The sequence below is a fragment of the Rhinopithecus roxellana genome, chromosome 19 (assembly GCF_007565055.1).
Source record: "Rhinopithecus roxellana isolate Shanxi Qingling chromosome 19, ASM756505v1, whole genome shotgun sequence".
NCBI classification, from domain to species: domain Eukaryota; kingdom Metazoa; phylum Chordata; class Mammalia; order Primates; family Cercopithecidae; genus Rhinopithecus; species Rhinopithecus roxellana.
Window position 1 is genome coordinate 55,458,233 of NC_044567.1, and position 12,868 is coordinate 55,471,100.

The 12,868-nt window shown below is 49.0% G+C and overlaps 1 protein-coding gene across 4 annotated transcripts in view; it reads left to right on the plus strand.

Moving 5' to 3' along the window:
* The window catches only part of SMYD4 (SET and MYND domain containing 4), a 50,657-nt gene that overhangs the window by 34,774 nt on the left and 3,015 nt on the right, over positions 1–12,868 (plus strand). For 2 of the 4 annotated variants that reach the window (XR_004054886.1, XM_010373520.2), the window contains exons 6-11: positions 3,134–3,316; positions 3,769–3,932; positions 6,222–6,357; positions 7,208–7,324; positions 7,526–7,649; positions 10,177–10,317. Coding sequence is in view for 3 of the 4 variants with exons in the window: in XM_010373520.2 (XP_010371822.2) it covers positions 3,134–3,316; positions 3,769–3,932; positions 6,222–6,357; positions 7,208–7,324; positions 7,526–7,649; positions 10,177–10,317 (865 nt within the window). In the remaining variant the exon portion in view is untranslated. Of the gene's footprint in view, positions 1–3,133; positions 3,317–3,768; positions 3,933–6,221; positions 6,358–7,207; positions 7,368–7,525; positions 7,650–10,176; positions 10,812–12,868 lie in introns of those variants that run through there. The other 2 variants (XM_030922633.1, XM_030922634.1) reach the window with 2 other exon arrangements.

Below are 12,868 nucleotides of genomic sequence, written 5' to 3' on the forward strand. Positions count from 1 at the left end.
ATTAGCCAGTCGTGCTGGCCGCTTGTAATCCCAGCTACTCGGGAGGCTGAGGCAGGAGAATCACTTGAACTCAGGAGGCAGAGGTTGCAGTGAGCCTAGGTCATGCCACTGCATTCTAGCCTGGGCAACAGAGTGAGACTATGTCTCATAAATAAATAAATAAAAAATAAACACACTAGGGATATTAGCAAGATACCCTTTTGGTATAGAGTCACTCCCTCTTTATTTTAATACAAAATGTCACAGATTAAATTTGGTTTATGAAGTACATACATATTCTCACTTTCTGTTATCTCTACTAATAGATGATTAATGCAAAATATTGAGTAATTTTAAAAAATCGATACTTAATTTTTTAGAAATAATTAGAGATTTAACGCTGACATAAATACCCACAGTTCCTGGGCCTAGTTCTGTCAGAGGGTAATCTATAAATAATTCACAAAGCTGACATCACTCACTGTAGTGCGATCATGCTTTTCTGGAAAATTTTAGCAGCGGTTCTAATATAGATTGCCAGTTATCAGTAGTTGGCAATGCAAGTCCACTTTTAATGATGCACACGCTGATTATTCAGACTACAAATTGTCCGTGCCCTGGCCGGCTCCTTCCTGCCACCGCCTTTTAGCATTTTCAGTGCTCGTTAACACATACACCAGAAGGTGGGCATTGAACAAGGCGGAGAAGGAGAAACAAAATCAGTGAAGCACTTCGGAGAAGCTCTGATGAGAGATTTTAATACAATTTGTAGAATTATTAACTAGAATTGAGTCATTTGGATTCCCTGTGAAATGTATTTACTTGCTCTATTCTTGTTCTATTCTTGTATCTTAGCAACAGATAGTAGAATTGCCTCCAGAGAGACAACATTATTCCTATTATTCCTACATTTAGTGTTTTCCTTTGTAAAACTTATTATTTTTTTTTTTTTTGGAGACAGAGTCTCGCTCTGTCGCCCAGGCTGGAATGCAGTGGTGCGATCTTGGCTCACTGCAACCTTTGCCTCCCAGTTTCAAGTGATTCTCCAGCTTCAGCCTCCCGAGTAGCAGGGATTACTGGTGCACACCACCACGCTCAGCTAAGTTTTTATATTAGTAGAGACGAGGTTTCACCATGTTGGCCAGGCTTATCTCAAACTCCTGACCTCAAGTAATCCTCCTGCCTCATCCTCCCAAAGTGCTGGGATTACAGGCATGAGCCACAGCACCCAGCCTATAAAACATTTTCACACAATGGTTCATAATATTTTCTTTATCCATTACATTTATACCTAGACTATTTATTTCTTTGTGAATTTTTTTGTTTTGTGAGACAGAGTTTTGCTCTGTTACCCAGGCTGGAGTGCAGTGGTATGATGTTGGCTCACTGTAACCTCTGCCTCCTGGATTCAAGCAATTCTTGTACCTCAGCCTCCAGAGTAGCGGGGACTACAGGCGCATGCCACCATGCCCAGTTAATTTTTGTATTTTTAGTAGAGACAGAGTTTTGCCATTTTGGCCAGGCTACTCTCAAACTTCTGACCTGAGGTGATCCGTCCACCTCAGCCTTCCAAAGTGCTGGGATTATAGGCAAGAGCCACGGTGCCCAGCCTGGTGAGTGGTTTTTTTGAGATTCCTGGCATGTGTTCGGTGATAATCACAATTATTTGATGCTTTTTCCAGTTTTCCAGAAAACTGAATGTTTCCTCTTAAATACTAGTATCTTTTATCTTCCAACCTGTTTTGTTGGAAACATAATTTGCCTCATGCTTAAACTGAGGCTACTGAACATAATTGAAGCATTTCTATATGCCCAAGATTATCTTTACTGTACATACTCCTAGGACAGATGACTTTGACAAAAACCGGCACAGGTGGAGCCTCTGGCTAAGTGACACGTTATAAGTGGACTTTTAAAATGCTAATTAGCCACCATGTTTTCTTTTCTGAAATGAACAAATTTTTTTTTTCTTTTTTTTTTTTGGAGACAGGGTCTCACTCTGTCGTCCAGGTTGGAGTGCCATGGCGCGATCTCGGCTCACTGCAACCTCCACCTCCTGGGTTCAAGCAATTCTGCCTCGGCCTCCCAAGTAGCTGGGACTGCAGGCGCCCACCACCACGCCTGGCTAATTTTTTGTGTTTTTAGTAGAGACGGGGTTTCACCGTGTTAGCCAGGATGGTCTCGATCTCCTGTCCTTGTGATCTGCCTGCCTCGGCCTCCCAAAGTGCTGAGATTACAGGTGTGAGCCACTGCACCCGGCCAAAATGAACAAAATTTTAAAGTAAACTACTATGGGGTTGAAAAGACCAAAAAAGAAAAAAATAATAAATTTACAAATATGGTAAAACTTCTTAAAAATATTTATTTCTTTATTTTATGGTTTTTTGTTTTTTGTTTTTTTTTCCAGACAGGGCCCGCTGTCACCGAGGCTGGAGTGCAGTGGTGTGATAATGGCTCACTGCAGCCTCACACTCCGGGGCTCAATTGATCCTCCCACCTCAGCCTCCTGAGTAGCTGGGACTACAGATATGCATCACTATGGCTGGCTAATTTTTTTAATTTTTTTTTTTTAGAGACCAAATCTAGCTGTGTTGTCCAGGCTGGCCTTGAACTCATAGGCTCAAGCAATCCTTCTGCCTGAGCCTCGGGGTTACAGGCAGGAGCCCCGGGGCCTGGCCTGCTTAAATATATAAAGTTCGGGTTAGTAACTAGGTCGCTTGTTCTATTAACCAGCCAAAGACCAGATAAACAAAAGCCTTTGGGCTCTAAAACTCTGGGAAGTCACCTCAACAGGGGCTCTGGTTTCTGTGTTCTCCCTCAGGAACATCCTGAAACTATCTAGAACGCTCCCTACTCTTCATTCCTTTTTTATTGCTTTTCTGTAAGTTCTCATCTTGGGCTATTTCGTGGTGTAGAGACACAGTCATCAGGTTCCAGGACTCCAGTGGACTTGGTGTGGTTCATGCACTTTGCTTCCTGGGGACCAGAGCTTGCGGTGAGTCATGGTCCATCTGATTTACTTTGGATCCGGCCGTGGCGCCATGACTCACACGGGCTGCAGGCCTAGCTGCCCGGCTCATCTTCTGAGGAATAGACAGCGAGGCCAGGGCTCATATCCTGACACCTTTTTCCTTCTTTCCTCTTGCCCTGTCAGGATGTAAAGGGAGCATCGTTACCGACAGCAGGCAGGTGCGCCTTGCCACAGGCATCTTCCCTGTTATCAGCCTCCTGAACCACTCCTGCAGCCCCAACACCAGCGTGTCCTTCACTAGCACTGTTGCCACCATCCGGGCGTCACAGCGGATTGGAAAGGGGCAAGAGATTCTGCACTGCTACGGTGAGCCATCCCTCCACGCTGCTGTCCTGCCCTTCTCCGACAGAAAAGGACGGGGGGACGCGAGTCAGCAAGCCACCGGGCATGTGACTTCACCTGTCTACTGTCTGCTTCCTGGAAGAGGCAGTGAACACTTAGGCCTAAAACAAGGAAGGGAGGAAGGAAGGAAGGGCCTTCGTACTAGGGCTCCATTGTGGCTAAACTATGTCTTGCTCTGTTTAATCACTATAAATTTCCTATTCTGAAAATGGGCTAGGAACAACTTCTTGGCTTCTCTTTCTTCCTGTCTCAGCAACTTGGAAGCTTATTTTAGTATCCAGTTCCACAAATGTTTGAGTAAAGGTTAGCTGTCCCATGATAAGTCATTGTCCAGACCCTCCGCTACGCTGAAGGTTTTTAAGTAGTGTTTGACTCTCTCTTGCTTTCAATATTGGCTGAGGGTGATCTCCCTCCAGGGCCTCACAAGAGCCGGATGGGGGTTACCGAAAGGCAGCAGAAGCTGAGGTCTCAGTATTTCTTTGACTGCACCTGTCCAGCTTGTCAGACGGAGGCACACAGGATGGCTGCAGGGCCCAGGTGGAAAGCATTCTGTTGCAACAGTTGCAGAGCGCCCATGCAGGTAATTGTCTCCTCTCCCCTCTACTTTTCCCGGAGGTCCATTTTCCAGCCCGAGGGTGATCAGTGTTTGGGAGGAAGCCGCCTCCATTGTAGCCAGTCATCCTGCATTGTAGCCAGTCATCCGCATACACTGCTTCCCCTCCAGAGAAACCACAAGGAAAGGTTCCATTTAATGTTTCTCTTATAAAGGACAGAATATCCCTTCTGAACTGGTGTGGGATTTGGGGCAGACTAGGAATCTATTTGCTCAAGTAAGTCATTGAAAAGTCCCAGGATAGGCCAGGCACAGTGACACTGTGGGAAGATCACTTGGAGGCCAGGAGTTCAAGACCAGCCTGGGCAACATAGCAAGACCCTGTCTCTACCAAAAAAAATTTCAAGAAAAAAATTCCAGGATAAGGCTTCTTAAGATACAGCTTGATCCAGGGGCTTTCTGTCCACCCCCTCAGCTTCATTTTCTTCGTGGTGGCCCATCCTCACACAGACTTCCCTGTTATGGTGCAGGAGAGCTGCCAGCAGCCTGCGGACCTCCTGCCAAGGAGGATAAGAGCACTCGCCACTCTAACAGCAGCCTGGGCAAAGACGCTACTGAGTTTCATTGACCTGAGAACTGTGGCGACATAGTTTTCCTCCAGCCATTTGGGCCAGAGAAAGGAGCTATATGTGAGCCACATGCCACACCCTCAGCTATAGGGCACCAGCCGTGGGACTGAGGGTGAGAGGGATCCTCATGAGAAACTGGGTTGCTGTTGCCAAATGAGAAAATAGATATTGGCCTTTGAAGCACAGCAGATGCCCACCTCAGGTTTTTTTTTTTGTTTTTTTGTTTTTTTGTTTTTTTGTTTTTTTTTTTGAGACGGAGTCTCGCTCTGTCGCCCGGGCTGGAGTGCAGTGGCTGGATCTCAGCTCACTGCAAGCTCCACCTCCCGGGTTTACGCTATTCTCCTGCCTCAGCCTCCCGAGTAGCTGGGACTACAGGCGCCCGCCACCTCGCCCGGCTAGTTTTTTGTATTTTTTAGTAGAGATGGGGTTTCACAGTGTTAGCCAGGATGGTCTCGATCTCCTGACCTCGTGATCCGCCCGTCTCGGCCTCCCAAAGTGCTGGGATTACAGGCTTGAGCCACCGCGCCCGGCCAGGTTTTCCCCTCTGCCAGAGGTGCCGTATCCTTCTTCGGAGAGTCGTGAGTGGAACGCAGAGCTGGTTGTGTTAGAACGCAGAGCTGGTTGTGTTAGAACGCAGAGCTGGTTGTGTTAGAAAGCTAAACTTGCAGACCCGAGGTCAAATGTAGTCGATCACACCTAGCACCTTTTTCTATTGGTCTTTTTTTTTTTTTCCTGAGATGGGGTCTCGCCCTATCACCCAGGCTGGAGGGCAGTGGCACGATCTCCGCTTACCACAGCCTCAACCTCCCAGATTCAGGCAATTCTCCTGCCTCAGCCTCCCCAGTAGCTGGGATTACAGGCATATGCCACCACGCCCAGCTAATTTTTGTATTTTCAGTAGAGATGGGTCGGCCATGTTCTCCGTGTTGGCCAGACTGGTCTCAATCTCCTGGCCTCAAGAGACCCGCCCGCCTCGGCCTCCCAAAGCGGTGGGATTACAGGCGTGAGCCACCGCGCCCAGCCTTTCTATTGGTTTTCTTTCTTTCTTTTTTTTTTTGTGAGATGGAGTGTCGCTCTGTCGCCCAGGCCGGAGTGCAGTGGCGCGATCTCAGCTCACTGCAAGCTCCGCCTCCCGGATTGATTCACGCCATTCTCCGACCTCAGCCTCCCGAGTAGCTGGGACTACAGGCACCTGTGACCACCACTCCCGGCTAATTTTTTGTATTTTTGGTAGAGACGGGGTTCACTGTGTTAGCCAGGATGGTCTCGATCTCCTGACCTCATGATCCACCCACCTCGGCCTCCCAGAGTCCTGGCATTACAGGCGTGAGCCACCGCGCCTGGCCTTTCCATTGGTTTTCGTAGGACTTTTTCATAACCACTAGAAATGTTCGTCATCTAAAGTCCTGGCCCCAAAAAGCGACGAGAGGGGCTATAGAAATGGAAAGAAATGGTGCACTATCCCTGTTCTGTTCCAAGAATGAAACCTCAGGTGGGATCAACTCCTGCCTTCATTAGAACTGCCGCCATCAAACCAAATTCTGTCAGGCTTTGGTAGTGATGTGTTATTACAGGCGTCTCTTTCCTCCATGAGGTAAGAAACTATGGAGCAATCCTATAATGTAAGCATAGGCAATGTTGATAACTGACCCTGGCGTTGGAATAAAGAGAAAACTGACTTCCACAGGGAGATGGCGTGCTGCGCTGTGGCAACAGATCTTGTGCAGAATCCGTCGTCAGCAGAGACGACCTAGTCTCTCGGTTACAGGACCTTCAGCAGCAGGTCGGAGTGGCCCAGAAGCTTCTCAGAGATGGGGAACTGGGTGAGACTGGCTCCCGACTTTGGTCCTCCAGCCCCTTCCCTTTTATTCATTCTGATACCATTTTGGACTCAAGGATACTCAGTACTGATGGAAGAATTGAATGTCATTATCCCCATGCCAGCCACAAGATGGCTATATAGGCCAGTGAGACCAAACCCTGACCAGCCCTGTTACTGTGGGGCCCTTGAAAAGGGGCCAGGTGATTTCGGCTGTTGTTTCCTTCTGCATCCGATTGCTAAGTTGAAGTACCCCTGCCAGCTAATGGGTCATCACTGACATCCGTGAGCTTTGTGCAGTTCCAGAAGTTCAGTGTCATTTATTTTAATTCCAGGGCCTAGCGGCATAACTTCCTAGAAGGGCGGTTCTGCCCTGGTCAGAGCTGGTTTGTGCTGGAGAGCAGTGGGGCGAGAGCCCAACTGATAGGAGTGTTTTGCTTTTTTCAGAAAGAGAGTTGTGGAGCTCCCCATCGCCCTTGAAAACCCCGCCTTAGAGCTTGACGTCATGGGATTGTATTTTCCCTGCTTTATGAAAGCTGACCTTTAGCTTAGATTTCAGGGTCAAGAGAAATCATGGCCGTACGTGGAAGGTAGAGTTGGTCGAGTTGGCAAGTTGATGTTGTAAACCCAGGGTAAATGTGGGAAGGCCTCCCCTAGCGCCTTTCTCCACTGACAGAGAAAACGTAAGAGAACAGCAGCTTTATTGGAACAGACACTGGGTTGGTGACAACCCAGGGAGGCCAAGGGGAATTTCCACATTCAGCCCAGCTGATTCAGAGAATTTGAGACCTGGGTTCTCATTTCTAGGACTGGGCTTATGTCTGTAGTGAGACCTCTTTCCTCTGAATTGACAGAGCGAGCCGTTCAGCTGCTGTCGGGGTGCCAGCGTGATGCTGAGAGCTTCCTGTGGGCAGAACACGCCATGGTGGGAGAGATCGCGGATGGCCTGGCCCGGGCCTGTGCTGCCTTAGGTACAGCGTCGGCCTTCATGTTCTGCGTCAGGAACAGTCTGCTGTGGGTGTTTCATCGTGGCCCCATCCTTGTCTGCCTGGTTACCCCCCACTCTGTAAACTGACGCTGCTCCCCCTCTGATTCCGTTTTCTCACCCCAAAAATGTGCATCCACAGTTGACTGTGGTTCTTTTCTGGAACAAGACTTTTCTCTTCTCACAGGGGACTGGCAAAAGTCAGCCACCCATCTACAGAAGAGTCTCCGCGTGGTGGAGGTTCGCCACGGGCCATCCAGTGTTGAAATGGGCCATGAGCTCTTCAAACTGGCCCAGATCTTTTTCAACGGGTGAGTCCTCTTCCCACCTCACAGGGCACACACTGTTCTTTTTCTAGGCTCTTCTGGGCATTACTTTTTTTCTATGGTGTTTTTAAAAGCATGTTGAAACTTCTTTATTTCCTCTTCAGGAGAGAGCTTTGCCTGCTTTGCTAACAAACTTAACGCTTTAGAATTTCCTCCCGGGAGGCGGAGCTTGCAGTGAGCCAAGATCGCGCCACTGCACTCCAGCCTGAGTGACAGAGCGAGACTCTGTCTCAAAAAAAAAAAAAAAAAAAAAAAAAAAGAATTTCCTCCTGGGAGATATGGGGAAAGCTTTTAGATCTCAAGTGAATTTCCCAGAGAGCACTTGGCCAGGCAGCCCCACCCACCTCCAGGATAGTGTTCCTTCCCGTTGTTCTCGGGTTCATCACAGCCTCCTCGGCTGTCTCATCCCCAGCACTCTCAACTCCAGGCTCTCTGCCTTCTCCCTACTCTGCATCCTGTTCCTTGTAATGCATTTGCTTGAACCAGGGAATCAGGGCTGATTTTACCCCCAGACAACATGTGGCACTGCCTGGAGACTTTTTTTTTTTTTTTTGAGAAGGGGTCTTGCTGTCTTGCCCAGGCTGGAGTGCAGTGGCACGCTCACAGCTCACTGCTTCCTCAAACTCCTGGGCTCAGGCGATCTCTGGAGACATTTTTGATTGTCATGACTTGGAAGGGGGGTGCCACTGGCATCTAGTGGAAAGAGGCCAGAGGTGCTGCTAAGCATCCTGCCGTGTACAGGACAGTGCACCCCACCAGCCCCAGCAAAGAAGGATTCAGCCCACAGGGTCAATAGTATCAGGGTTGAGAAACCCTGCTTTTTTGTTGTTGTTGTTATTTTTTGAGGTGGAGTTTCACTCTTGTTGCCCAGGCTGGAGTGCAATGGCGCGATCTCGGCTCGCCACAACCTCTGCTCCCAGATTCAAGTGATACTCCTGCCTCAGCCTCCCGAGTAGCTGGGATTAGAGGTGCCTGCCACCACGCCCGGCTAATTTTATATATTTTTTTTTTTTTTTTTTTTTTTTTTTTTTTGAGGCAGAGTCTCACTCTGTCGCCGGGGCTGGAGTGCAGTGGCCGGATCTCAGCTCACTGCAAGCTCCGCCTCCCGGGTTTACGCCCTTCTCCTGCCTCAGCCTCCCGAGTAGCTGGGACTACAGGCGCCCGCCACTTCGCCTGGCTAGTTTTTTTGTATTTTTAGTAGAGACGGGGTTTCACCGTGTTAGCCAGGATGGTCTCGATCTCCTGACCTTGTGATCCACCCGTCTCGGCCTCCCAAAGTGCTGGGATTACAGGCTTGAGCCACCGCGCCCGGCGATTTTATATTTTTTAATAGACACAGGCTTTCTCCATGTTGGTCAGTCTGGTCTCCAGCTCCCAACCTCAAGCGATCCACCCGCCTCGGCCTCCCAATGTGCTGGGATTGGAGGCATGAGCCACCGCACCAAGCTTTTTTTTTTTTTTAATCCTCTGTTCTAAGCAGAGGAACCTGCTTTGAAGGTTAAAAGGAAAGAACAGCACACTGATGCACTAATGCCAAATCCACTTTTGCTACTGAGACCATTTAGGGCCCAATTTCAGGATTTCTGGGGGGAACACCTCCAACCTTGGTAAAGCTGCCCTTGGTGTACATTGCTATGAGAAAGTGTTTAAAGATTCAACCTCGGTGGCTCAAGCCTGTAATCCTAGCACTTTGGGAGGCCGAGGTGGGTGGATCGCGAGGTCAGGAGATCGAGACCATCCTGGTTAACACGGTGAAACCCCATCTCTACTAAAAGATACAAAAAACTAGCCAGGCGAGGTGGCGGGCGCCTGTAGTCCCAGCTACTCGGGAGGCTGAGGCAGGAGAATGGTGTGAACCCGGGAGGCGGAGCTTGCAGTGAGCCAAGATCCAGTTACTGCACTCCAGCCTGGGCGACAGAGCGAGACTCCGTCTCGAAAGAAAAAGAGATTCAGCCTAAGGCTATGAATGGTGAGTGGGCCCGATACCCAAGACACAGAGACATTCTGTTTGGTCAGAGAGAGGGGAAAGGGTGGCAGAGTTAGGTCAGAGGTCAGCCCTAAGATGGTCACTCTAAGATGAAAACTGCTGTGTAAACCTGTGGTCAATACCAGATGAAAACGTTGAGGCTGGATGTGGTGGCACACGCCTGTAATCCCAGCTACTCAGGAGGCTGAGGCGGGAGAATCACTTGAACCCGGGAGGCGGAGGTTGCAGTGAGCTGAGATCGCACCACTACCTGGGCGACAAGACTGAAACTCCGTCTCAAAGAAAAAAAAGCTTTGAGATTTGCCTCTTGTTCTCAGGATCCTGGAGTCTATACTCTCTTTTATAACTTTTTTCTCTCATTCTGCTTTGCAGCATGTTTGTGACAGTGTCTTACTTACTGTTCTAGATTGTAAGATCCTTGATGACAGAAATGATCTTACGTTCTTCACAGTGTGTGAGTAGGCCCTCAATTAACATTTGCCTCACGAATCAGTGAACTAACTCCTCTTACCTCCCTCGGCTCAGGTTTGCAGTACCCGAAGCCCTGAGCACAATACAGAAGGCTGAGGAGGTTCTGTCGCTGCACTGTGGCCCGTGGGACGATGAAATCCAGGAGCTCCAGAAGATGAAATCCTGTTTATTGGACTTACCACCCACCCTCGTAAGGTCTTGAGTTTAGGGTCCCAAGGGGATTTTGACCCACAGAAAAGGAGCCCATGGAACACAAGTTAAAGAGGTTATGGCCGGGCGGGTGCGGCGGCTCACACCTGCAATGCCAGCACTGTGGGAGGCCGAGGCGGGCGGATCACGAGGTCAGGAGATCGAGACCATCCTGGCTAACGCTGTGAAACCCCGTCTCTACTAAAAATACAAAAAATTAGCCAGGCGTGGTGGCGGCACCTGTAGTCCCAGCTACTTGGGAGGCCGAGGCAGGAGAATGGCGTGAACCTGGGAGGTGGAGCTTGCAGTGATCGGAGATCGTGCCACTGCACTCCAGCCTGGGCGACAGAGCGAGACTCCATCTAAAAAAAAAAATAAAGAGGTTTTGTTTGCCAGCCAGGCAAGGCGGCTCACGCCTGCAATCCCGACACTTTGGGAGGCTGAGGGGGGGGCGGATCACAAGGTCAGGAGTTCGAGACCAGACTGGCCAACATGGTGAAACCCTGTCTTTACTAAAAATACAAAAACTAGCTGGGCGTGATGGTAGGCGCCCATAATCCCAGCTACTTGAGAGGCTGAGGCAGGAGAATCTCTTGAACCCAGGAGGCAGAGATTGCGGTGAGCTGAGATCGCTCTACTGCATTCCAACGTGGATGACAGTGTGAGACTCCATCTGAAAAAAAAAATGAGGTTCTGCTGCTGTGTGCAGGTTCTGTGGATTGGTTGTGGGTTCTGTGGACCAGGTGTGGGTTCTATGTAGGTTCTGCAGGCCCGGCATAGAGGCTCATATCTGTGATCCCAGTACTGTGAGAGGCTGAGGTGGGAGGCTCACGCCTGTAATCCTAGTATGTTGAGTTGGCCGGGTGTGGAGGCTCACGCCTGTAATCCCAGTACTTTGAGACACTGAGATAGGGAGGATCTCTTGAGCCCAGGAGTTCAAAACCAGCCTGGGCAATATAGTGAGACTGTATCGCTACAAAAAAAAATTTTTTTTAATTCACCAAGCATGGTGGCACATGCCTGTAGTCCCACCTACTCAAGAAGCTGAGATAGGATCACCTGAGCCTGGTAGACTGAGGCTGCAGTGAGCTAAGATCACACTATTGCACTCCAGCCTGCGTGACAGAGTAAGACCCTGTCTCAAAAAAAAAAACTAAACTAAACAGGTTCTGTTGCTGCTGAGCTTTCAACAGGAGACAGGACTTTCCCAACAGTCCCAAGCCTGGGATACGAGGGCTGGGGGGACTCAGAAACCGTTGCACTCAGAGAGACACCTATTTTGGTGGATATTTCTTGAAATAGTTAAGTGGCCTCCAATACAATCCCTAGTTCCCAGAAAAGACTTAAAACTAGTATCTGGAGAGTCCAAGTCCTTTAAAAGGATTTTAGCTGATCTGCAGGCATCTGGAGGTTAGCCTGGGGTTTTGGCTGGATTCCACCTCGCTCGATGATAGTCTGTTTCCCTGGAACATTCCTGTGGTTTTAGTAGTAATGAGATGTGTGCACCACTCCAGTGGGAGCTAAAACTCTTAGTAGTTACACTGTAATTGAAAAATAATTGTAAAACAAGAAATCAGTAAGGCGGCTTACCTCCAGAGATGCCTGGTTCCACTTACGGTATCTAGCTTCCCTGAATCCTTTGTGAAAATCGGTGGAGTATAAATTGTGACTAGAGAAGTGAATATGGAGCCATTGTATTGAGCAGTTTCCTCCAGGGATGGCGGTTCTCAGTGTGTTGCCTGCCAGTTTTCCAGTCCTTATTCTCTGCCCTTCATTCTGTACTCTTGGCAGAGTCACTAACCTAACACTAATAAAATCAAACTTGTAGTAAAGACTTTATAACACGTATGCCTCCTTCTAAGTTTTTGTTGTTGTTGTTGTTGTTGTTTTTGAGACGGAGTTTCGCTCTTGTTGCCCAGGCTGGAGTGCAAAGGTGTAATCTCGGTTCACTGCAACCTCCGCCTCCCAGGTTCAAGCATTTCTCCTGCTTCAGGCTCCCAAGTAGCTGGGATTACAGGCATACACCACCACGCCCGGCTCATTTTGTATTTTTAGTAGAGACAGGGTTTCTCCATGTTTGCCAGGCTGGTCTCGAACTCCCAACCTCAGGTGATTCAGCCTCTCAATGTGCTGGGATTACGGGTGTAAGCCTGGCCTTTTTTTTTTTTTTTTTTTTTTTTTTGAGACAGAGTCTCTGTCACCCAGGCTGGAGTACAGTGGCACAATCTTGGCTCACTGCAACCTCCACCTCCCGGGTTCAAACGATTCTCCTGTCTCAGCCTCCCTAGCAGCAGGGATTACAGGCATGCGCCACCACACCCAGCTAATCTTGTATTTTTAGTGAAGACAGGGTTTCTCCATGTTGGCTGGGCTGGTCTTGAGCTCCCGACCTCAGGTGTGCCATCCGCGTTGGCCTCCCACAGTGCTGGGATTCCAGGCGTGAGCCACCATGCCCGGCCCTGAGTTCTTCTCTTTGTTGTCAAACCTAAAAAGACTCCTTTTCTCTACCAGACCTCTCCAAGCTGGCGAGTCGAATACAGACAGTATGAGAACCGGG